Here is a 22530-nt window from a genome sequence, read left to right as displayed (position 1 = left end):
TGGAATTTCTTATGAGGAGACTGGGGGGGAAGGGGGTGGGGGTATGTATTTACATAAATATATATTTGTTTGTATGTATTTTTATGTGTATTTGTATAGGTGCAACTAATCTATGCTTCTGCCAGAATCATGGACTGATCTGGGTTAGAGGGGGCCTGGGCTGGGTGGGCCAGGCACGGGGCTGGGCATCCCACTGGGTTTTGGGGTTTTTGGGAAATGTGAGAGTGAGGAGTAAACAGCAGCTGGGTGTCCTCAGGGAACCCCTTCCTGAGCCAGCAAGGCACTGAAGGGGTCTGGAGCTGTCAGGGTGGGGTTGGGGGTCCCAATCCCATCCCATCCCATCCCATCCCGTCCCGTCCCGTCCCGTCCCGTCCCGTCCTATCCCTTCCCTGGTGATGCCCAGGCTCCCTGCTCTGGAGCTGACCCCAAATAGATATATATAGATGCTGGGGGTCTCTGCCACCACAGAATGAGGGCATGGAGGGGGAGGCTTCAGTTTAGCCTTCACAGAGACAGGCACCTGGTTAATTCAGGTATTTCTTTATTTATTTAGGAAAAGCACCTTATTCCCGTTCCTTGTTAGTAGCCCCAGGGCACCACCCGCTCCCACCACCAGCCTCCTCGCGTTGCTCCCCAGCTCCCAGGCAAACCCAGCCCTTGTGCAGGGGGCTGGGGGAGAAGATGCCTTTCCACGTCTGGGGGGAGCCCAGAATAGGACAGAGAGGAAGCCGAGGATGTTCAGGCGCCCCCAGACCCGCTGGCAGGATTTCAAACTCCCCACACCCCCCTGGGGTTTTTCCCTTTACAATTCCCCTGCTCGCACACGCTGGAAGAGGCGGAGCGGAGCCGGTGCGGGGGGAGCCCCGCGGAGTCCCCACTCCGCCCAGCACCCACCGCTGAAATGCCATTTTTTGGGAAACAGCGGGCCCACGGGCGGAGGAGCAGCGGTGCCGATGCTGTCCCTGCCGCCGGGGCTCGGTACCCTCCGGCAGCGCTTCCCAAATCCAGGGAACACCCGCCCGTCCCTCCCCGCCCCTAGACGATGCCCTCGCTGCGTTTGCTCCGCCACACGACGAGCGCTGTCATGAGCAGGGTGACGAGCACGGGCAGCACGATGAAGGGACACAGCACGCCGTTCGGGGGGTCGTGCAGCGCCCGGCCCGACGGCGAGCAGTTCCTGAAGTATTGCCTGTGCACGGCCACGAAGAACTCGTCCACCAGCCGGTTGGGCCAGTAGCAGTCGAGCTTCTCGGCGATCAGCGCCGTGCAGTTGGTGAGCTCCCCGTAGGTGCTGCAAAACAAAACACGGGGACACAACAGGCTGGCACCGCGGTGGCACCGCCACCCTCCCCCCGAGCAATATCCAGTATGGGATTCCAGTGTATATCAAATACAAAATGTATACTATGTAATTTATAATGAGTACAATAGCATAGCATAGCATAGAATATCTCATATATATAACATACATCATATCTGTATTATATATAATATATATTACAATACATATAGTACATATGGTATATATTATCTATATAGCATATATGCTATCTATATAGTATATATGCTATATATACTATATATAGTAGACTATAGTACATATATACTATATATTGTATATATGTATTATATATAGTATACATTGTATACATAATATGCAGTATATACATGTATATAGTATATATACCACATATAAGTATATATATGGCATATATATACTATATATATTATACATTGTATGTATTGTATACATTATATGCAGTGTATATAAAATACAAAATATATACTATGTAATTTATAATGAGTAGAATAGAATATATATGTCATATACATCATATATGTGTTATATATTATATATAATACATGTATATGTACTCTATATTGTATATAGTATACATTGCATATAATATATATATGGTAATATGTATAATGTATATTGGATATAATGTATATGTTCTATATTTTATATAGAATATATACTAAATATACACTATATATACCATATATAGTATACTATATATATACTATATATAGTATATATTATACATATATATAGTTATATATATTAAAATATATATTGTATATAATGTGTATATAATAAATATTTTATATATAATATATATTGTACAGGGAGGGATATATTATATGCTTTGGCAATATATATTATATATACAATACCCCTCCCTGTACAGTATTTTATATTCTGTTACAGAAGTTCATACCTGAGATTCTGCTACAAATCTGTGTTCTTAAATTTTGTAGCCATTTTTTGAGTTTGCAGCTGGACATAACTAGCCCCATAAAAATATATAGAGGGGTTTTGAAAATTTATGATAACCCAAATATAAAAATATATGGGGTTTTGAGTTCATAGCTAGGAGGTAAAAAGGTAACAGGGTATTTTAAATTCCCACATTTGATGGCAACTTTTAAGTTCTCACTCACAGCCAAAAGCAATTTTCATTTATGAAGTGACATAGTGGTAGTTTAATTTACAGAAGGAAATGAAAACAGAAATAGTATTTACAGGAACACCAAGAAGCAAGTTTGGAAGTTTTTGTTTGGTTTGTGTTAAATTTTGCGCCATTTCCTGGCTGAACTGGTATTATTAGAAAATGCAGGCCAGACCCACATTTAAAGCAGACCTTCAGGAAACCTGTCCCAACTTGGCCTTCAGAGCACCATCCTCCACCTTGTGTGAGCTCATTCCAAAGGGGGACAGAAATAAGTACATTGAATCTACTCAAAAATCTCCTTTAATTTGCTTAAAACTGGGAGAAAGCTGGGCAGGCCCACGGCCCATCCCACCGCTCTGTGACCATCAAGTCCATTTTTCCATTTTTTAAAAAATACCTGGAAAAGCAGGAGCAGCCCTGAGCCAGAGCCACTGTCCCTGTGCCAGGCCATCCAGCCATGCTCTGGAATGACAGCTAAAGCTGTTTAAAAATGACATCTAAACCTTCCCTGTTTAAAGTTGACAGCTAAATCCCCCCTGCTTTAGAAGTGGCCATGCATAAAAACCCAGATACAATTTCCCCCCCCATCCCAATTAGTCACGTCTAATCCCAGAGCAGCAAAGCAAAGCAAACCCCAGCTCTCCAATTAAAAACCTGCCTGGGGGAAAGAAATATTTTGGAAGCAGCTTCCCAGCCCATGTGGACAGCCCCAGCACAGCTCCTCAGCTGGGGTTTGGGGTTTTGGGGCAGGCTGTGCCCACACAGCCAGAGATTTAATTAACAGGGCCTGCAGCTGCTAAAAGCAGCTTCTGCTCAGCATCCCAGTGTGCAGAATTACCATTTCCCGTTCATCAGCATCCTTAGGAGATCTCAGGAGCTGCAGCAACTTCAGGAACCAGAGGGAAAGCGCTAACAGGCAAATAAAAGCTATTTTTAAAGCTGAAGAGCCATAGTGCAGCTGGCTTAGCCCTTCCCTGGCTCCAACTGCACTTCCATGGGGATAAATCACTGCTCCCCTCAGTGCATGTGAGGCATGCAAGGAACCAGAGCCCAGCAGGGGCAGCAAATGGAAGGATAAACTGGCACTGCCCTTTCCAGGAGGCAGCAGTGTATTCCAGCATGTGAGGATGGAGCTCAGCAGAGGGGCTGGGCAGCCACAGCCCCACCAGCAGCGTGGGGACACAAGGAGGTGGCCATGGGGGTCCCTCCACCTTAATGGGGTGGCTTAACACACCTTAAGTCTCTTGTCCCTTCTGTTTTTGCTGTTTTCATTAGAGCAGGGTGGCATCTCTCACCCTCTGGCCCCACAGGTCTCTGAGGGCAGTGGGAATGAGTGAGAGGGTCCCAGAGGGAAAATAAATGTTTTCAGGAACAGGTGCCAGTGCAGAGGTGACACTGAGGGCTCCTCAGCTCCTGGCCAGGGCAGAGCAAGGCTGGTGCTCCTCAGGAGCTGGTTTCTGTCCCTGGTTACACAGAGCTCACCTGACCAGGGCACTGCTATGCATCAGCAGCTAAAAGCAAAGCTGAGCTCTCAGCTGCAGCCAAATGCTCTCATTTATCCCACTGCATCTCACAGACCCACCAACAGCCCTGTGAGCCTCCATCATCTCCTGTCCATCCCAAATGCACCAGTCACAGGGCACTGGGGCCCTTCTCCTGCCACAGCAGGTACCAACAGAGGGGATCCATGGGCTGGGAAGGGTACCCAGGGTTAACCCCAGGTCCAGGCTGCTCACAGTGCCCTGGCAGACAGGATCAGGATCCCTCTGGAGAGCAGCAGTGTTCCTGCCTGGGCCTGGGTGTGCTCTTCCTGCCACTGCTGAACGTGTCCCACTGCCTGTGCACAGCAGCATCTGCTGTTCTCTCCTCTCACAGGCAGGGCCACGTTACTGTGACAGCACAGGCCAGCCTGCTCCCACTGGGAATTGAGCCTGGGCTCTGGGGAAATCCCTCAGGCAGAGGGGGGTGTTTTCCTGCCCTGCTATTGCCACCCCAGAACGCTGTGTTCCCCCCACATCCCCCACACTGAGCAGGACAAAGCTGAGCCAAGGCTGCAAGGATGAGCCTCAGGCAGAGTTTAACTCTCTGGAGAGAGGATGCTCTGCCTCAGTGGGGGTAAAGCAGCTTGAACTTTACCCTGTTTGTGAGAATTCCCACGGAGGGATGGAGAAGGGGGGTCAGGATTTGCCCACATGGGTGACATCAATCTCTACACAACAATTATTTTACTCATTTTAACAGCTTTGCTTCAGTTTGGTTTCAATAAACAGGGCAATATAAATAACCACCTGTGCTATGTAGGGAATGATTGGATGCAGCCACACCCAGACCCCACCCCAGGAAACTGAGGAGGCCAGGGGGTCCTTTCTGCATCCCCTGACTCAACAGGAGAGCCTCCCTAAGAAACTTTGCTCCAAGCTTCCTTTCTGCCTGGAGCCAAGCTTCTGGCTTTCAGACAAGCCCACAGCTCATTTGCACGCCTCCATCTCCCAAACACCATCTCCTCCACAAAACTATGAAGCAGCCACTGTAGGATAGCACTGGGAGGAGGGCAGGTTTTCCCAAACAATCCCAGCACTGCCAGGAGACAGAAACCTGGCCCTGAAAAGCTTGGCTGTGCTTTGGAGTATTTTTTCCCTACCCAAAGTGAACTGCAGTTCCAACTGTTGTCCCTGTCACCATGGCAATGGTTTGGCTTTAAAGGATGCTGTGGTTGGACTGTGAGGGGATGAAGGGCTGCAGGCAGGATGGGGATGGGAATGCTGGGAAGCAGTCAAAGAATGATTTAGGGTTTGATGGCATCTGAATGCTTATACTGCTATAAATCCTAAGGAATTCCTCTGGGGCTTTTTATCACTGCAGCCAAGGCTGGAATTGGCTCTGGCATTTATTCCTTGACAGCACTTGGATGTGGATGGTGCTGCACTGGACTGGGGCTCACAGGATTGACAGCTTTGGTTTTTTTCAGCGAGTATCCCAGAACTTCCTATCCTCCCTCAATTCCTTGCTTCAGAAGGGAAAAAAGCAAACACCACAAGGCTTCACTTTTGTTTTGCAAATTAAAGGAAAACATTGATTTCCTCCGCTGCAAGGCTGCAGGGTGAGCCTGGAGCCAGGCTAAAGGGGTATCCAGAAGGGACCTGGCAAGCTGAAGATAAATAAGCAGATAATGAGATAATAAGAGAATGGATCAATCTGTTTTGTGGAAATAATGGACAAATAACCTGAAGACAGAGTGTGAGTGTGCTGCCAGCTGGGAGAGCAGCTCCATCCCTGGCTGCAGCTGTCAGAGCAGCACCATGATCCCCCTGGTGAGCTCCTTTCCCCCTGCAGCTCCAGGGAAAGCATTCCATGGAGATTTTCAGGAATGCCACAGCCTGGATATATTTGGGATGAAGATGCCTGGCTGGGCTGGAGTGACACCCACAGCTGTGGCAGCACTCAGCACCCTGAGCATCCCCCTGTGCACAAATCCTCCTGCAAATCCATTCCCTGGCCAGGCCCTGCAGGACAAATATCCCCAAGTCATCAGCGCCTGCTGACGCACTGGGCTGGGCAGGGCAGCCCCAGGCTCCACATCCCTGAAATAGCTGCTCCCAGGGACACCACAGCTAATGCCCCTGGCCCAGCCACCGCTTCCAGGGAGCTGGAGCTGCAGTCAAAATAGCCAGGCTGATTCTGGGATAACGCACTGGGCACAGCTGAGCCCCTGGCCAGAGCTCAGCCACCGAACATCCCGAGATGCAGCTCCAGTCTGGCTTGTGAGTCCAGGGCAGCCAAAGTGGCAACAGCTCACACAACTTCCCTCAGCCCACGGGAAGAACTTGAATATCAAACTCCATCCATTTTCCCTAAATAAGCAATGCTGAGAAAGCCAGCAGAGCTCAGGGGGATGGACAAACCTTCCCAGAGGGTTGGTGCTCGTCCCCATGGCCCAACCCAAGCTCACCCAGCACTCTGCTCCAGGGAGAGCCCCTGGCTGCATCAGGACAGGAGCAGGAGCTCAGCTGATGCCTCTGAGGGTGAGGTGCGAGCAGTGGAAGGAGAAACTTCCCAGGGAAGATTAGACAAAGCAGTTTATGTGCTAAACTTTTTATCTTATTGGGAGAAAACTTCTTTACTTTCTTTGTTTTATCAATTTCTTCTCTGTTAACTCAGTTGTTTAACCTACAACCAACTACTAAAACCATCCACAGAGCAGCATCTGCTGCCTATAAACAGGACCAGCGACCCACAATTACAGACTGTGCTGAGACAATTCATTTATCAGATTGAAACATGAAGTCAGAAACTAGAGGATATCTATATTAATATTAATCACAGAAATTAGCAGGTATTGATTAGGAATAGGCACATAAATGATGGACATTGCTTAATATTTGCTGCATCCTTGGTCTCATGAGAAGGGAAAGGAATACGTGCAAAACAGCAAGAAGAATGCAAGGATGCCTGATAAGGGGAAGGATGTTTATCAAGAGCAGGATACAGAATGCAAGGATGCTGAGATAATGAGGCTCCTTGGGCCTCTCAAACCAGATGAATCTGGGTGAATCTCCTGCCTTGGACAGCGACCAAAAGATCAGTAAGCATGTGCAAGGCAGCAGGGTCAGAGTGTCAGCCCTGAGGAAGACAACTTTACTTCATCCCCTAGGACCCCCAGAGACAACTGATAAGCTGATTAGCATGCAGAGCAGAGAGGGAGGGGAGCCAGGAAATTATTTATTGTGAACCTTGATATATATGTAACATTCTAGGGGATAAAAGAAAATCTGAGTGAACAGGGGGCAGGCGTGGCTTTGTGGAGATATCCCCATGCCAAATAAAAGCACACCCACTTTAAAACTCATCCTGTCTGAGTTTTGGAGTCTCTCTGTGTGTGTGTCAAGATGTTCCCATCCTCAACTGAGCAGGAATGATGGAGCTTAGGGCATTTCCCTGCTAAATGCAGCATCCAGGGAATTATCCCAACATGATGCTGCTGATGGTACAGAGGCAGAACCTCCTAACACTCCTCGTTTCAGACAGGTTTCAAGCACTGAGATGCCTTGGTTTGGGGGAAAATCTGCAGAGAACAGGCTCTAGGCAAGTGCTTCATTCCCATTTCTTTGTCTCACACCCGGTGGAAGACAAAATCTTTCCCCTAGAGCCAGAGGGGTGACCAGCCAGCTGTGTCCCACTCCTGCTGGGACATCTTCCCTTTCCCCAAAAATGGGATGGAGATTCCCACACACATCCAGGGAGCAAGGTGCTGAGCCTACCCACACCCCACATCCTTGCAGCTGATTTACTGCAGTCACTGAACTGTTTCTGCCCAATTTTCCTACTGTCCTGGGGGCACAGGAGGATCAGAGGAATGTCATCTCTCAAATAACCCTGAGCCATGTGTTTGCACGGAGCAAATGGATTCAGGCAATCAAATTAAACCCTGCAAACTTATCAACATTTCCTCCAAGTGCCTCAAGGCTAAGGAGTTCAGCTGAAGCTCTTTAGGAGGCAAACAGGACATGTGAGATAGAGAACAAGATGGTCAGGGCTGGAACAACATCAGCAGCCCTGGGCATTTCTGAGCACCAGATGAGGTTTCTCAAGACCAGAAACCTCCCAGAGTCTTCCAGCTCTCTTTTCTTCCCCTACATTCTGCCATGGATCAAGGAGAAGGAAATCTCAACAGTATGTTTAGAGTCACAGAACAGAATCATCAAGGTTGGAAAAGACCTCCAAGATCTTGAAGTCCAACCTTTGATGGATACACAAACGTGTGTAGGTTTTGATTTCACCCTGAAGAAAGGGCCACGAAGCAGGAAACCACAGAAATCTCACCAAAACTCTCAGGTTTTGTGCAAACCCCTCGTGGCACACAGCACCATCTGCTCCCTGTCTCCAGCTGACCCCCAGCCCTGCTGCTGTCACATGAGCTCGTTTCTGTTCTGCCACTTCATTTTCCCAGGGAAAGGCCATGGAAAGGCACAAGATGGAAAGTCAGCAGAAGGGGGAAGGAGGGGGGTTGTTCTCTCAAGCCCTCACACCAACACACAGCCAGCCCTGACCAGTCTTTGAGCTTCTACCAAAACCATCTCAGCAGATCTACACCGTGGTGGTACCAAAGCATTCAGCTCTGCTGACTATAAATTAGGAAAGAGCTTATCCAAAGAAAGCACTGTTTGCAATAAAAATAAAACCAAAGCCAAAGGAAATTCCCCCCAAAAACCCAACAAATCCTCACAGTGCATGTGTGGGGTGTCCCTTTCCACCCTCCTCATCCCACAGAGATGCCCCCAAGCATTCCACCAGGGAAGCAGAGCTGCATCTCCTGTGCTCCCAAGTCAAATCACAGCTGGCTCCCTGACACTGATTACAAACAGGAGGCTGAGCAGGCTGCTGCCACTGCCATCCCACTGCAGCCTCTCCCTGTAGTTGCTTGGGAAAATCAACACACAACTTGTGAAGCAGGGGCTGAGCCAGCAGCTCTGGTGGGACAGTTTGGGATTTCTCACAGCCAGGCTCTGAGGACATCTCAGTGGGTTATGGGGTTTTGAACTGTCTGGAGAACCAGAGTGCTGAGCAAAAATGGAAAACCTCCTGGAAAATGCGTCCAACAAACTGTGAGCCCCCATGATGGGGATCCCAGTCTGCCTCTTCATTAACCCATCGATTTCCAGCACACTGCAGGGCCACGGTCTCTTCTCCTACTGGAGCTCCACTGCTGTGTGATGGAGCATGACCACCACCCCGACTTCCAAACCCTCCTTGAAAATCCCTTCAATCCCAGAATGGCTGAGGCTGGGGATTACCTCTGGAGATCCACTTCAGCTTGTCCAAACACCCCTGCTCACACAGGCCCACCTACAGCAGGCCCTGTAGTTGCTCATGACCATGTTCAGCTGGTTTTTAGTATCTCCAAGGATGGAGATTCCACATCCTCCCTGGGAGATCTGTGCCAGAGTTTGGCCACCCTCACAGTGAAAACACATTTCCTGGTGTCCAGAGAGGACACACACCTCAGTTTCTGCCCACGCTTTCCCACCAGGACATTTTCCTGGCTCAGGTTCAACCTGGTGCCCACCAGAACCCCCAGGTCCCTTTCTGATTGTCTCAGGTTGGAAATGCAGGATGTGCCTGGGGCTGTGTATTCCATTCCCATCTGTCATTGGGCAGTTTTTTTTATCTCTTCCACAACCAATCCTCCTTCCAGGAGATCTCTTCTGTCCATGGCCAGTGAGTGGCCCTGCATGGCTGATAAAATTCCATCATCTATCTCCCAGGGGAGGAGCCAAGCATTCCTACCTGGATACAGTCTGAGGTTTGTACAGCACAGCAGCCTTTGCCCTGCATTCCCAGAGGAGCAGCTTTCTGCTCCCCTGCATTCCCAGAGGAGCCCAGGCCCATCTCCAGCACCCCTGGAGCTTCAGAGGAAAACTCCCCCCTTGTGCAGGATCCCTGCTCCAGCAGAACCACAGCTGGCACTGCAGGAGGGCTGAGCCACCATGGCATGGGGCTGTGCCACCTCCCTGACACACAGGGGGGCAGCTCCTGCTCTGGCAGTGGTGTTCTGTATCACTGCATTTGTATTTTATTTTTATTTTTCCTAGGAAAGAACTGTTATTCCTATATCCATATCTTTACCTGAGAGCTCCCCTTCATTTCAGAATTTTAATATTCAGAGGGAGGAGGTTTGCATTTTCCATTCCAAGAGAGGTTCCTGCCTTCCTTAGCAGACACCTGGCTTTCCAAACCCAGAGACTGGTTTCTCTCTGAGCAGCTCCAGCCCACCCTGGTGCCTGGGGCTGCTCCTCCTCAGGTGCAGGACTTTGCTGAACTTCAGGAGGTTCCCAGCTTGCTGAGGTCCCCGTGGGCAGCAGCACAACCCTCCTGGTTTGTGTCACCTGAGGTGCTGGGGTTACCCTCAGTCCCATCACCCACATTACAAACGAAGAGATCATGCAGGACAGAGGTGACCCCAATGATCAGCACCCCCAGGCCTGGCTGTTCTGGCATTCCCAACCCACCTCACGCAGCACACACAGGAGACAGTGCCAAAAACCCCACCAAAGCCTGGGAACACAACATCCCCTGCTCCCCCCTCCAAACCCTCCAGGTGTGACCAGGCTGGAGAAACTCCCTGGGCACGCAGCAGGGACAGAGGCAGGGCAGCAGCAGCAGCCAAGCAGTGACAGCAGGGTGTTCCCCCACGAGACAAACCCCAGAATGGCAGAGGGAGGAGCAGGGGGGCTCACTCACCCCACGGTCTCGTCCCAGTCACACCAGAGGCGCTGGCCGATGCCCTCCATGCTGTGCTGGAACTCCTTGAGGCAGTAGTGGCGGATCATGGCGCCGTAGTCGGCCTCCTGGCACGCCGTGGCTGCGATGAAGTGCTGGGCTGCAAGAGACACCAGGGCTGTCAGCTCTGCTGCTCAGGTTTGAGCTTTGATGTTTTTCACATTCTGAGCTGCTTTAGTGTGTGGGTCTGCACTTCATACTAGGGGATGGTGAGCTCTCTGCACAGAGCAGGGAGACAAAACAATTCCTTCTCTAGCTGGGGACCAAGGACAAATGATCCAAATCTCAGGCCCAAGAGCACAAACAATGGCAGAATAAAGAGAGAAAAACAAGCAGGATGGGATTCATAACCTAAAGCTGTAATTGGACAATTAACTCCAATATACAAATGGAGCAGAACTTATAAAAGTGAGAGACCCCGTGACCAGTCATCCATTTTGTGACCATCTTGGTCCATTTTGGATTCACGTGGGCTGGACGCTTGTGCTGCCCAAAGTGGATCCACTGAGGAAATCCTTTTAATAAATCCCTACTTTATTCCTTAACTCTGCCTGGCCTCTGTTCCAGGCCAGCCTTCAAAGGGCATCACCAGCCCTGTCCTCACACAGAGCACCTGCCAAAGCCCTGCTGCCACCAGAGCAGCCCCAGCTCTGCAAAACGTCCTCCTCCTCCCAGGTTTGATCCTCTCCTCTCAGCCCTGGGGCACTGAACCCTCCCAAGTGCCTGGTGCTGGTAAATCAGTTATTCAAGACCTGCTGGGCAGCTCATAAATCAGTAAGGATATGGATTTATTCTCTGCTGACCACCCAAAATGCCTTTGGACTTCAAATGTCCAGGTTTTGGGCTTAAAGCACAAGTAAGGGTGTGGGGGGAGCTGGGCAATGAGAGAACCCTGCTGCTGAGCCCTGAAAAATGACCTGCACGGTGCCCCACTTGGGAACAAACATCCACCTCTGATGGAGCACAGGGACACACAGAGGGACATCCATCAAACCCACCCCTGGCTGCACAGCGCTGATTGAATTCCCTCCTGGGAATGTGCCCCTGCAACTGCTTTAAAACAGAGACAAAAAGGAGCTGCTTACAGCCTCAGGCACAATCAGCGCAGAGCTGCTGGTGAGGGGAAAGGGAAGGGACAGTGATGCTACAAAGGGAAGGGGAAAAAACCCTTTGGGGGAATGGTTTAGTGAGGCTGGCTATAAATAATAGCTCTCCCTTGGTGCCAAAGTGCCAGCTAGTGCCTCTGCAGCTCTGGAGTGCACTGCAGGCAGGCACCACATACCACATCTATTTTCTGCTACATGTGAATAACTCCGTGCTTTATTTTTATCTGATTTTTTTAACACAACAGGGCTGAGCTGCTTATTTAGTGGCCAAGGGATATCACCATGGGACACCATCCCTCTGCAGCCTCCAAAATCCTCAGAGCATCCCATGGCAATCGGTGGGAAGTCAGGAGCTGGTGGGAATTTGGGTGGAAGGGCCCCCAGAGCCTTGGCTGATGTTCCTGGATGGGTGCAGGGCTCCCACGCTGCCTCTGACAGCAGCAGCCACTTTGGCCTGACTTGAGATAAAACCATGGGAGCTACTCAGCCAAGAGAAGTTCAAGAGCATTAAACCCTCACTGCTGCAATGATAAAACTCAGTTTATCAAAATCTCAAGCTCTGCCTAGCTGATAGCAACCAGAAGCACAGCCTCAGCCAAGGCTCCCAGATGGGAGGGTTGACATGCTGAAGCAAAGCACCAAGAGAAGAAGAAGCAGAAGCAGAAGAAGCAGCAGAGGAAGAAGCAGAAGCAGAAAGAAGAAGAAAGAAGCAGAAGAAGAAGAAGAAGAAAAGGAAGAAAAAGAAGAAGCAGAAAGAAGAAGAAAGAAGAAGCAGCAAAAGAAGAAAGAAGCAGAAGAAGAAGAAAGAAGAAGAAAGAAGCAGAAGAAGAAGAAGAAGAAAAAAGAAAGAAGAAGAAAGAAGAAGGAAGAAGCAGCAGAAGAAGAAGAAAAAAGAAGAAGAAAAAAGAAAGAAGAAGAAAGAAGAAGGAAGAAGCAGAAGAAGAAGAAAAAAGAAGAAGGAAGAAGAAGAAGCAGAAAAAGACGAACAAGAAGAAGAGGAAGAAACAAATTTACATGAGGCAAATGTAAAATGCTTTACAGACTGGAAATCTCAGTCCAGACAGGCTGAAGGATGGTTGATGGCCAGGAAGATTTTCTCCCCATCCCTTCCCATCTGGATGAGCCAAGTGAAGGCTGAGTGAGCACCAGCGTCCCAGGGAGGCTCAGGAGCACCCCGGGGTCACCCCTCGGTGACATCCGTGCACTGGGCTGTGAAGGACACGTAAATACCACAGCCATCACTTGTCTGGACAAGCAGCTTGCAGAGGAAATGCTGCTGGGGAATGTGGCAGGTGCGGAGCAGAGCACAGCAAAAGGACAAGGGAGAGCAGGGGAGGAGAAGGGATTAAAGAGCAGAAAGATGAGCAGCCAAGGGGATTGAGGAGCACAGGAGGAAACAGAGCAGGAAGGAGTGAGTGAGACATGCAAAGCACAGAGAGAAATTCAGGAAGACGAAGCCACTTGAGGAAATTCAGCAAAAACACCTTAACCTTGAGTGGAGAGAGGAGAAACACTGAATAAACCATGGGGAAGAAGCAACTACAACCTGGCTGCAAGAAGCAGCAAGCCACACATAGCCAGCATGAAAATCAGTCCTACCATTAAAAAACAACCCGAACCAAGTGAAACCCAAACCCTGGGGAGCTTTAAACACTTGCCAGTCCCAGCAGCTCAGAGGATGCAGCTCTGGAGCTCCTTCAGACGCAGATGAGCACATTGCTGTGCCCCCTGGCAGCTCCTCAGTGCCCCCCTGCTTGCCCCAGCAGGACCTGCTCCTGGAGATGCTTCTCCCACACCTACATGTGGGCTCTGCAAATCCCTTGGGGCCAGGGGCTGGGGGAAGCAGAGGCAGCAGCCAGTGACCTTCTGCAAGGACACTGCATTCTGGCCATGGTGAAGGGCCCTTTTGTGTCAGTGCCGTGAGGATGGAGCTGGGCACGGCCAGGCAGAAAAGCTCTTTTGTTTCCAGCTGACCAGGAGAGCTGACTTTAGCTGCAACTGCACAAATTAAGGTCAAAGTGAGAAGCTCCTGCCATGCTTCCACACGGTGCCCACCTCACCCCACAGATCCCTGCTGCTTCACAGATTTTCCTCCAGCTCCACTGCAGACTTCAGGCTCAGGGTTTGTAACAACAGGGGAGGAAAAAAAAAGCAGGGAGGGATTTTCATTCTCCTGTCTCTCCTTCCAGAAGGTTTCCTTCTGCTGATGGAGATGGTGTAAGTCAGCTGCAGTGAGCTGTAAATAACTCAGCTCCAGAGCAGGCACAGCTCAGTACTCAGCAGCATCCATCTGGGCAGGCTGCAAGGAGCTGCTGGAGAACTGAGCTCCACAACAACGCTGGAGCAAGGCTGAGCTGCCTCCCCTCTCATGGGCCCCATCACTGCCACTCCCTCAGGAACAATGGCTGCAGGAATGCAGCGCTCCTCTGGGAGCATCCCACTGCAGCCCAGCTGGGTCTTCAGGTGCCACAGGGACGTGGGGAATCACAGAACCCTGGAATGGTTTGGGTTGGAAAGGACCTTCAGCTTTATCCAGTGCCACCCCTGCCATGGGCAGGGACACCTTCCACTATCCCAGGCTGCTCCAAGCCCTGTCCTTGGCCACTTCCAGGGATGCAGGGGCAGCCACAGCTGCTCTGGGCACCCTGGGCCAGGGCCTGCCCACCCTCACAGGGAAGAATTCCTTCCCAATATCCCATCTAACCCTGCCCTCTGGCAGTGGGAAGCCATTCCCTCTCCTCCTTTCAGGAGAATGTTGATGAACAACCTTCCCTGCTGAGAGAATCCCTGATTGCCTGTGAAAAGATGCAGCATTAAGGACCCTTGGTTTGCTCCTCACAGGAAACACCTGGAGGGCAGTGGTGAGGAGGTGATTGAGGGATGGTTCTGCAGGCATCCCAGATCCTCATGACTGCCCTGGGATTGATGTCCTGGAGAGTCCCAGCAAGCATCCACCAGGACTCAGCTTACTGAGGGTTAGCTGCACAAAGCCTGTCACACATTTTATTTCAGGAGGAAAACAGTGTTGGTCCTGAAGTGTTACAAAAAATTCAGGAAGAGGGAAAGCAACTGGACTCTCCTACTGCACTTGTCAGAGCTGGAGCCTGGAGCACAGATGTGAGCCCACACATCTGTCACAGTGATGGTTCACCTGCAAAAATCCTGAGCTTTCTGTACCAGAACCATCCTGCACTTCCCATCAGCACCCCTCTGCACATCCCTTGCTCTCTGGCCTTTCCCCTCCTCAGCGTTCCAGGAATCCCAGGAATTCCTGGGTTTCTCTTGCTGGGATGTGCAACCAACCCCAGAGGGAGGACTGTGGAGCTTGAGAACATATTTGGGGATTCCAGACTGGCACAGCAGCATGGGATGTTCCCCTTTCCCAGGCACTTCTGCAGGCACCCCTGGTGGTGCTGGGTGAACGATGAAACTGCTTGACAACACCTGCAGGGAATTCACCACAACATCCAGCTGGACCGCCTGGATTTTTAGGAGGAAACTGTTCAAGGCTTCATAGCCAAGAGCAGGAAACAGGCAGATATTGATCCAAAAGTTGAAGCCCAAAGATGGCAGATAAATGCAAAGTGACACTGACAGCAGGGCTGGCACAGGTGGCACCAGCACAGCTCTGGGCTCTGAGAACAAACACCCCAGCATCCTCCCCTGGGCTTCTCCCAAACTCTCAAATAATCAATGCTCTCAGCAAGCCCCAGATGGAAACAGGCTGTTTCCCTCTCCTCCTCAAGGTGGTGGTTTTGCTGCTTTATTCAGAACAAGTCTCATGGTCTGGAGCTGGCTGCTGAGTAAAACACTCACAGGAGGGTGGGGAGAGGACACAGGGCAGGAGGCAGAGGATGAACGTGAAAAACATCCCAGTTTGTAGCCACAAAAATGGGAAACTGTCCCTTCCAACATCTGCAGAAACCTGGGAAGGGTCTGGTACCCTCTGTTTAAAAAAATCCTTCCACTAGGGCTGCCACAGCTCAGCAGAGGCTCCAGAGCCTGCAGACAGCCCTCGGTTCAGCAGGGAAAAACAAAGCTGGTGTTCAGCTGGAATGCTTTTTTGGGACAGAAAACTCTGGAGCAGGGGTTGGGGACAGCAGGGGCTGGCCCAGCACTGTGCCCTCCTCAGGAGCAGCTGCCCGTGCTGCCAGCCCAGGCAGGGTTATTCCCTCTGGGATTTGTACAGGGAATGGAGTTTTCAAGCCTCTCCTCCTGCCCAGCTGGCTCAGGATGCTCCTGAAGTTCCATGAGCAGCCTGGGAATGGAGATGGATAAAGGGATCTGAGCCCTGCAGGTGACCATGGGGGAGGCAGAGACCTGCAGGATCATCCCGTTCCCAATCTGCTCATAGAGCTTCAGGAGCAGGTCCCCAACCCAGGCAGCTCCTGCCACTGTCCCTCAACCTGCAAGACTCCCTTTCCAGGGCAGGCACCCAGGATGTGAATTAAAAGGGAGTTAATGGGATTTGTGAATTAAAAGGGAATTCATGGGATTTGGGGGGGTTTATGTGCTGAAAGGGAGCGGGGATTTTCCAGCACAGTGAGGATTCTGGAGGCAGAGCAGATGCTGGGAGTGGGGGGGGTTTGTCCATCTCCAAGCACTGGCAAGGCTGATCCCAGGATTTCTTGGACAAGCTGCCCAGGCTCACTTAGAAAACCTCCAAAGGAGGATCCCCCTCCCTGCCCTCTGCTCCGGGGGCTGCAGATGGAGCAGCAGAAGGAGAGCACAGAGCTTGAACAGGGCACGGCCACAGGGACAGATCCTGCTGGATGGAGCTCCCCTGGAGCTCTGCAGATGGAGAGCTCATCCCCAGTTCTGCCTGTCCAACAGCTTCACTGCCACAAAGGGACTCAGGAAAGCGGGATGGGGGAGAAGCCACTCAAGCTGAGAGGGGGGGAAAACTTGAAATGGGAAGAGGCAGGGCTGGGACACAGCCCATGGTGGCTTGGGAGGCAGGGGACACTGGATCCACCCCTGATCAGGGTGCTGGGGACAGGCCCTGTGGAAAGCTTCCAAAGGGGCCAAAGGTTTCCCTGCTGAGGGAATGCAGCACAAGATGTGCTGGGCCTCAAGAGCCCTCTCGGGCCCTCCCCACAAACCACTTTTATATTAAGGGGAAGTGCACCAACAACCTAAAGGGCTTTAATGTGATTTATTAACTCCCTGCTCCTGGAATGGTTACTCCCTTCATTTTATTACACTAAGCAAAATAAAGAGAAAGCTGCTTCTTTTTTTCCCAGCCAGCACTAATGAGGTGTTTTGCATACAGCTGAACATCCTCATGAACCCCACAAGGATCTCCCAGGTTTTAAATTTGGCACAAATCCTGTTGTGCCTGCAAAGGAAGGAAGTGACTTACCCCTCAAGCTGCTACTTGGATGATTTGTAGGCATTTACTTTTTGCTGGGTTGGGGATGCTTGAGTTTTTTTTGCCATTCTATAGCTACTCCAAGCATTGTAAGAGGGCACAAAATAAACTGCTAAAAATAACTGCCAGGGAATTATTAGCTGGAAGCTGAGGTAGGAGCCAGCTGCCTGAAAGCAAAGCCTGCCTGGGGGCTTTTGGGGGCTCAGAGGTACCACTGCACTGTGAGAGTCCTCTTTCAAGTCCAGTATATAATTATATATTATAATTTTTATCATTGTCTTTCATTTGGGCATGGATTGGATGCTGTAGGTGCTCCATGAAACACTGGACTTGAAAGAGGAGTGATATATATGATACAATTGTAATTCCAATCCATGCAAGGTTCCATGTAACAGCTCCTGTAAGATGCAGAGTATGGGACTGGAATGAAAATGCAAAATCAAGGTTTGTACTGTGCAGCCCAGTGCACCCAGTCCTGCTTAGCTGGGTGACTTTTTGTCATAGAGCATTGCTGTTAAATAATATTAACCACTAAATACTCTGAAATAGGCTGCTCCAAGAAACTGCATGAGGGTCTTTCCCTCCTTGCCTCAGTTTCCCACCTGTCTTAGCCTTGTAATCCATCAGAGGCTGCCAAGCACATTTCCAGGAATGGGATTTCTCTTACATGTCCCTAGACTTGATTCTGCAGAGGACAGAATGACAAATACTTTTATTTACCCACCCAAATTCACTCACTAGGTAAAATAAAATCAAAAGCAGCCGAGAAGGGAGGAAGGAGAAAGGAAATAAAAAGCCAGGCATGCTGAAACCCAACTGCTGGCTGGCTGCACATCAGGGGAGGGAAAAATGTGCCATGAGCTGTTAGTTATAAAGATAATTATATCCTTGATGAACAGCGGGGTCTTTTGGAAAACAGCTCTTCTTGATTGAATTAATGGAGGCAAAGCACAGGCTTTACACAGGCACTAGCAATGCCTGCACAGCCCTGACTTCACCCACCCTGAGCTCAAACCATCTCTGGCTGGGGCCACCATCAAGAGCAGGGTGGAAGAAAGGAGGGATCCCCACTGGATTCTGTGCACCCCAAATCCAGGGGCTGAAGGGAATCAGCCACATCCCCCCTGCATTCCCAGGCAGGACTGTGGTGTCCAACACTGCCAAACCAACACCTCAGCCCAACGTTAGAGCAAGGTTTAGAGTTATTTTTAAAACATCAACAAAGCACTGGATGCCACAGATCCCTGGTCTCCAAGCCAGGGAGAAAGGAGCAGCCACCGCACTCCAGATCTCAGGAATGTGCTAAAGGCAAATGTACTCTCCTTCCACCCCCGGGATTATTTTTTCCTCCAGCTATTTCAGTTGATTGAGGCTAAAATAAGAACAGGGGAAAGCAACACCAAGGTTAAAAGTGCCTGGCATTGGTTTGGAGACAACACACTGTGATCCTGCTGGTTCAGGTTTCAACGTGTGTTAAACACAGATTTTCTGCAACATTTTACTGAATTACCTTCAAGATAAAAAAATCCCTGCCAGGGCAATCTAACAGATTTCCCATGAAGAAGCACATATAGAGTAAATATAAAAATCTGTTGGGGAGAAAACCAAAATAACCTCACTGTCACCTTGGTGCACCCATCACAGGCTGCACACAACAGCAGCTTCCCTGAACACTTTCAGCACTGAGTTTCCAGGCTGGAATCTGCTGCTGAGCCACGTGAGCAGCCCAGGAATCACCAGAATCATTTGTTTTCCTTTCCAACAGAGACTTCTCAATGTGGTTTTCCCCCCTTCCAGCTGAAGAGATTTTGCACCTCTCTGCAACTCCCCCCCACACACAGTGCTGCTGCTTTCCCTGCAAACCTTTCCTAAGGGATACAGGGATGCCCAGGGGGGTCACCCTTGGCTGAAATCGGGGCATTTCCACCCAGGCCGCTGCCTGCCGCCCCACTGGGGTGTTCTCTGTTTTCACATCCCCAAAAGCTCCTGTTTTAAAAGCACAGAGACAAACGAGGGACTGAAAGCATGAAGCAGCTTCATTAGTGGATTTGATGATTAAAAGCAGCCAGCTCTGTGGGCAGCTTAAAGGCAGACAGGGATGAAGATTCCCTGGTAATCACCCACCCACAGCAGGAACTGACCTGGCAAACCCCAGCCACTGTTTTAGAGGAGAAAAAGGCACTCAGCTATCTGAGCAAGCTGACACGCTGCATTTCCCCTCTAATGGGATTTTAATGCTGCTCTCGCTCCAGCCCAGTGGGGTTTTGGTCCTTGCTTGGAGCAGGGTCTGTGCTGGGAGGGGCTCTGACCACAGCCACGCTTTTGGGGCCCAGACCTGCCCCAAATCCCCCCAAAATGACAGAGCCAGACTGCATCCAGTCAGGGAGGCAGAACAAAGTTGCCAGAGCAGAGCAGGAACTCCGGATTCCCAGGCAAGACCTCCCTCAACTCTGCCACAACCCCAAGGTGCATTTCCAGCCCCGTGGAAAGGTGAGAGATGCCAAGCCCATCTTTAGCCATTACGAGGTCTCATTTCATTCCAGCCAGGCCATGGCATTTGTATTTGCATTACCCGCAGCCTCTCGGTCAGCACGAACGGGAGGTTGTGACGCTTCACGGCTCTTAAACTCAGCGTCTCTTCAGGTTAATCAATGCAACCCTGGTTCTCAAAGCCACGAGGTTTCCTGAGCACATCACACAGCCACCAAATCCTGCAGGAAAAACAACTGGCACCTACGGGAGCGCTGCAAGGAAATACAGGGTGGAGGAATTTTGTTGTCCCCATCCACATGCTTCCCTTTTGATGCATAGGAAGTTCGGAGTCCTCTCCATGCCAGAGCTGCTCTCAAAGGAGGAGGAATGTTTTACTTCATTGTCAGGGATTTCTACCAGGGCACTCTGTAAATATTGAGGGTTTTCTCAGAGAGGCAGCAGCCTTAAATACGAGTTTCAAGGGAGCTTTAGCTTTTGTAGAGGAGGCACTCAAACTGCAATCAGTGGGAGGCATTACCGAGTGTGCTTGGGCTGAGAGAGGACGCAAAGCACTTTAATTCCTGTTTTCCAGGAGAGGTCACACACAGTACCCAGAAGTTTTGTTTTTAAGAAAGCATCTGTAGGCTACACAAACAGGAAAGACAGACAGAAAATGCAGGGAATCGAGAAGATATTAATGTTTTACTGACCTTACCTGCAACTGCCTCTTACCTCCCACAGTAATAGTTCTCTACACCCAAAAGAAATCCAAGCACTGCCCTCAAGCACCAAACCACAGCACAGAGCTGAGTGTGCCGACCATCCCTGCCCCATCCCCTCCTCCCTGAGCAGCCTCTGCAGGACGCTGCAGCCAAAACCCAGAAAATGCCTCCTTTTGCCTTAATGGAAGTGGTTACCTCGGGGTACAGCTGGATCCCTGGCCTGCTGAATGACACGGGTTTTTAGGACGGCTGATTCCCTGACTGCCACTGCTTTTTAAGGACTGCAGCCAGTGGTGAAGTTACTAAAAGCTCAAGCTTTAAGAGAAAGATTTTTCTTTCATACCCTTCCCTTTACAAAAAAAAAAAAATCTCACTTTAAAACACCTGCATTGGTGCAAATCACCATTTCTGGGCATTTGGTTGCAATTTCAGTGCAGCCCCGACAATAAAAGCAGAAAAGTGTAAAAAGGCTGGGTCTTTTCCTTAAATGTGCTCCAAAAACAAAATCCCAGGAGGAGAAGGTACCGAAAAACACATCCACAGCACCAAGGTTAGCTGCCACTGGGCACCTGGCTCACACATCCCGCTGCTCCCGAGCCCACTGGAGATGGAAAGGAGCAGTCTGGAGTACTTTTGAAAGTTACAGCTCCCCGATCAAGAGAAGGGAGAGTCGGAGAAAGGGAGCAGAGAGAAATCCTAGCTAGCAGGAGTTAGTGCTCCCTGCACAGGGCTCCGCAGCCAGGAACGTGCAGTTTTTCCCTGCAACCCAGCAGGGGAATGCGCCTCGTCCAAGGGCACGGGCTGCTCCTGCCCTGCACAGCTGAGGAGTAGTAAATAGTTAATTACATGTACAGATCAGCACATTATGTGCAGCACGGCTCAATGCATTATTCACCGGGGCTTGGGGGAGAAACCGGCACAGGGGAGGGAAGGGAAAGAAGGAGAAATTTGTGCTGCCTCAAGGAGCATTTGATTTTGTGGCAGATCACCGCTAGGATGAGGGGGTGCAGTTTCCCTTTGGAGCACCGTAAATAAACGCACTTTTACACAGCACCAACACCCTTCCGAGCTTTTGCTGCGGGTACACGGGTGACAAGCACGGCACAGATCTCTACCTGTTGCACTGAAATGCCAGGAGCGGCAAAGAAACCGAGGCACGGTGCATCCCATGGAAACAACCCATGGAAGCCAGCGCTTCCCACCCCACCGCCGGTAACCCCAGAACATCCAACCTCAGCTCTCCGAAGGGGCACTTCTGGCTGCCTCCTCTTCGCTGCGGCTCAGCAAAGGGCAGGCACGCTCCAAAGGCAGTACTCAAACATTTGCAACAAAACGCACAGAGAGGAGGCAGAACTCGCCTCGGTCCTTCTCACCGAGACAGCAGGGAATCCCCCACAAAGCAGGCTGCGTCCCACAGCACCACCGCGTCGCTGCTCCCGAGGCCGAGCGCCCTGGAATCATTTCTCCTTTTAATTTCCCCACTGCTGTGTGGCCAGCGAAGCCAGGCTGGAGCCGGGCCGTGCCTCAGAGAGAGCGGTGAAGCCGCGGGGAGGCGGCCGGGGCTGCCCGCCCGCGCCCAGGGGAGTCCCGGGGAGCCCCGGGGAAGCTGTGTCGCGGCGGCCGCACTTACCCAGCACGAAGCAGAGGAAGCGCCGCGGCAGCAGGGCCATGGCCCCGCGGCAGGAGCGGCTCCGCTCCCGGGGCCGGGCGGGCTCCGCGCCCGCGGCGCTGCCAGAGGGCGGGCCCGGGGCGGTCCGGCCCCGCCCGGCTCCGGCCCCGCTCCCCCGGCGGCAGCGCGGGGCAGAGGAGGGAAGCGCTCCCGTGGGGCAGCGGGATGGAGCTCGGGCTCTCCGTATCGCCCTCTCGCAGCCCAGAGGCGCGGCGAACGGAGCGAACAGTTCCGAAGAAATGCACGGAGCAGTCCGGCTGCTTCCCGCCCTTTCCCTAACCCCGCTTCCACCTCCTCCGAGGGGGTTTCACCCCAGCTAAAAACCCCTGCCTTCCCCCTCTCTGGGGCTGAACGTACACATGGAAGGCGATTTTGAGGAGGAATGTTTTGTGGATTCTGCTTTAATTGCTATCGGAGTGTAACATCGCTGCCGAGCTCCTACAGCTCCACCTGCAGC

General features: G+C 51.0%; 1 protein-coding gene across 1 annotated transcript; it reads right to left on the bottom strand.

The window, feature by feature from the left end:
* Positions 1-523: 523 nt before the first annotated feature.
* RAMP1 (receptor activity modifying protein 1) lies at positions 524-22307 on the bottom strand. The gene is made up of 3 exons (XM_064718645.1): positions 22035-22307; positions 10695-10833; positions 524-1291 (listed from the first exon to the last, which is right to left on the bottom strand). Exons 1-3 carry the CDS (start codon positions 22072-22074, stop codon positions 1036-1038), a joined length of 435 nt encoding a protein of 144 aa, XP_064574715.1. The 5' UTR covers positions 22075-22307; the 3' UTR covers positions 524-1035.
* Between the last annotated feature and the right edge of the window lie 223 nt (positions 22308-22530).

This window comes from Zonotrichia leucophrys, chromosome 7, assembly GCF_028769735.1.
Source record: "Zonotrichia leucophrys gambelii isolate GWCS_2022_RI chromosome 7, RI_Zleu_2.0, whole genome shotgun sequence".
Taxonomy (NCBI): Eukaryota; Metazoa; Chordata; class Aves; order Passeriformes; family Passerellidae; genus Zonotrichia; species Zonotrichia leucophrys.
This window is presented reverse-complemented; position numbering and strand designations above follow the sequence as displayed.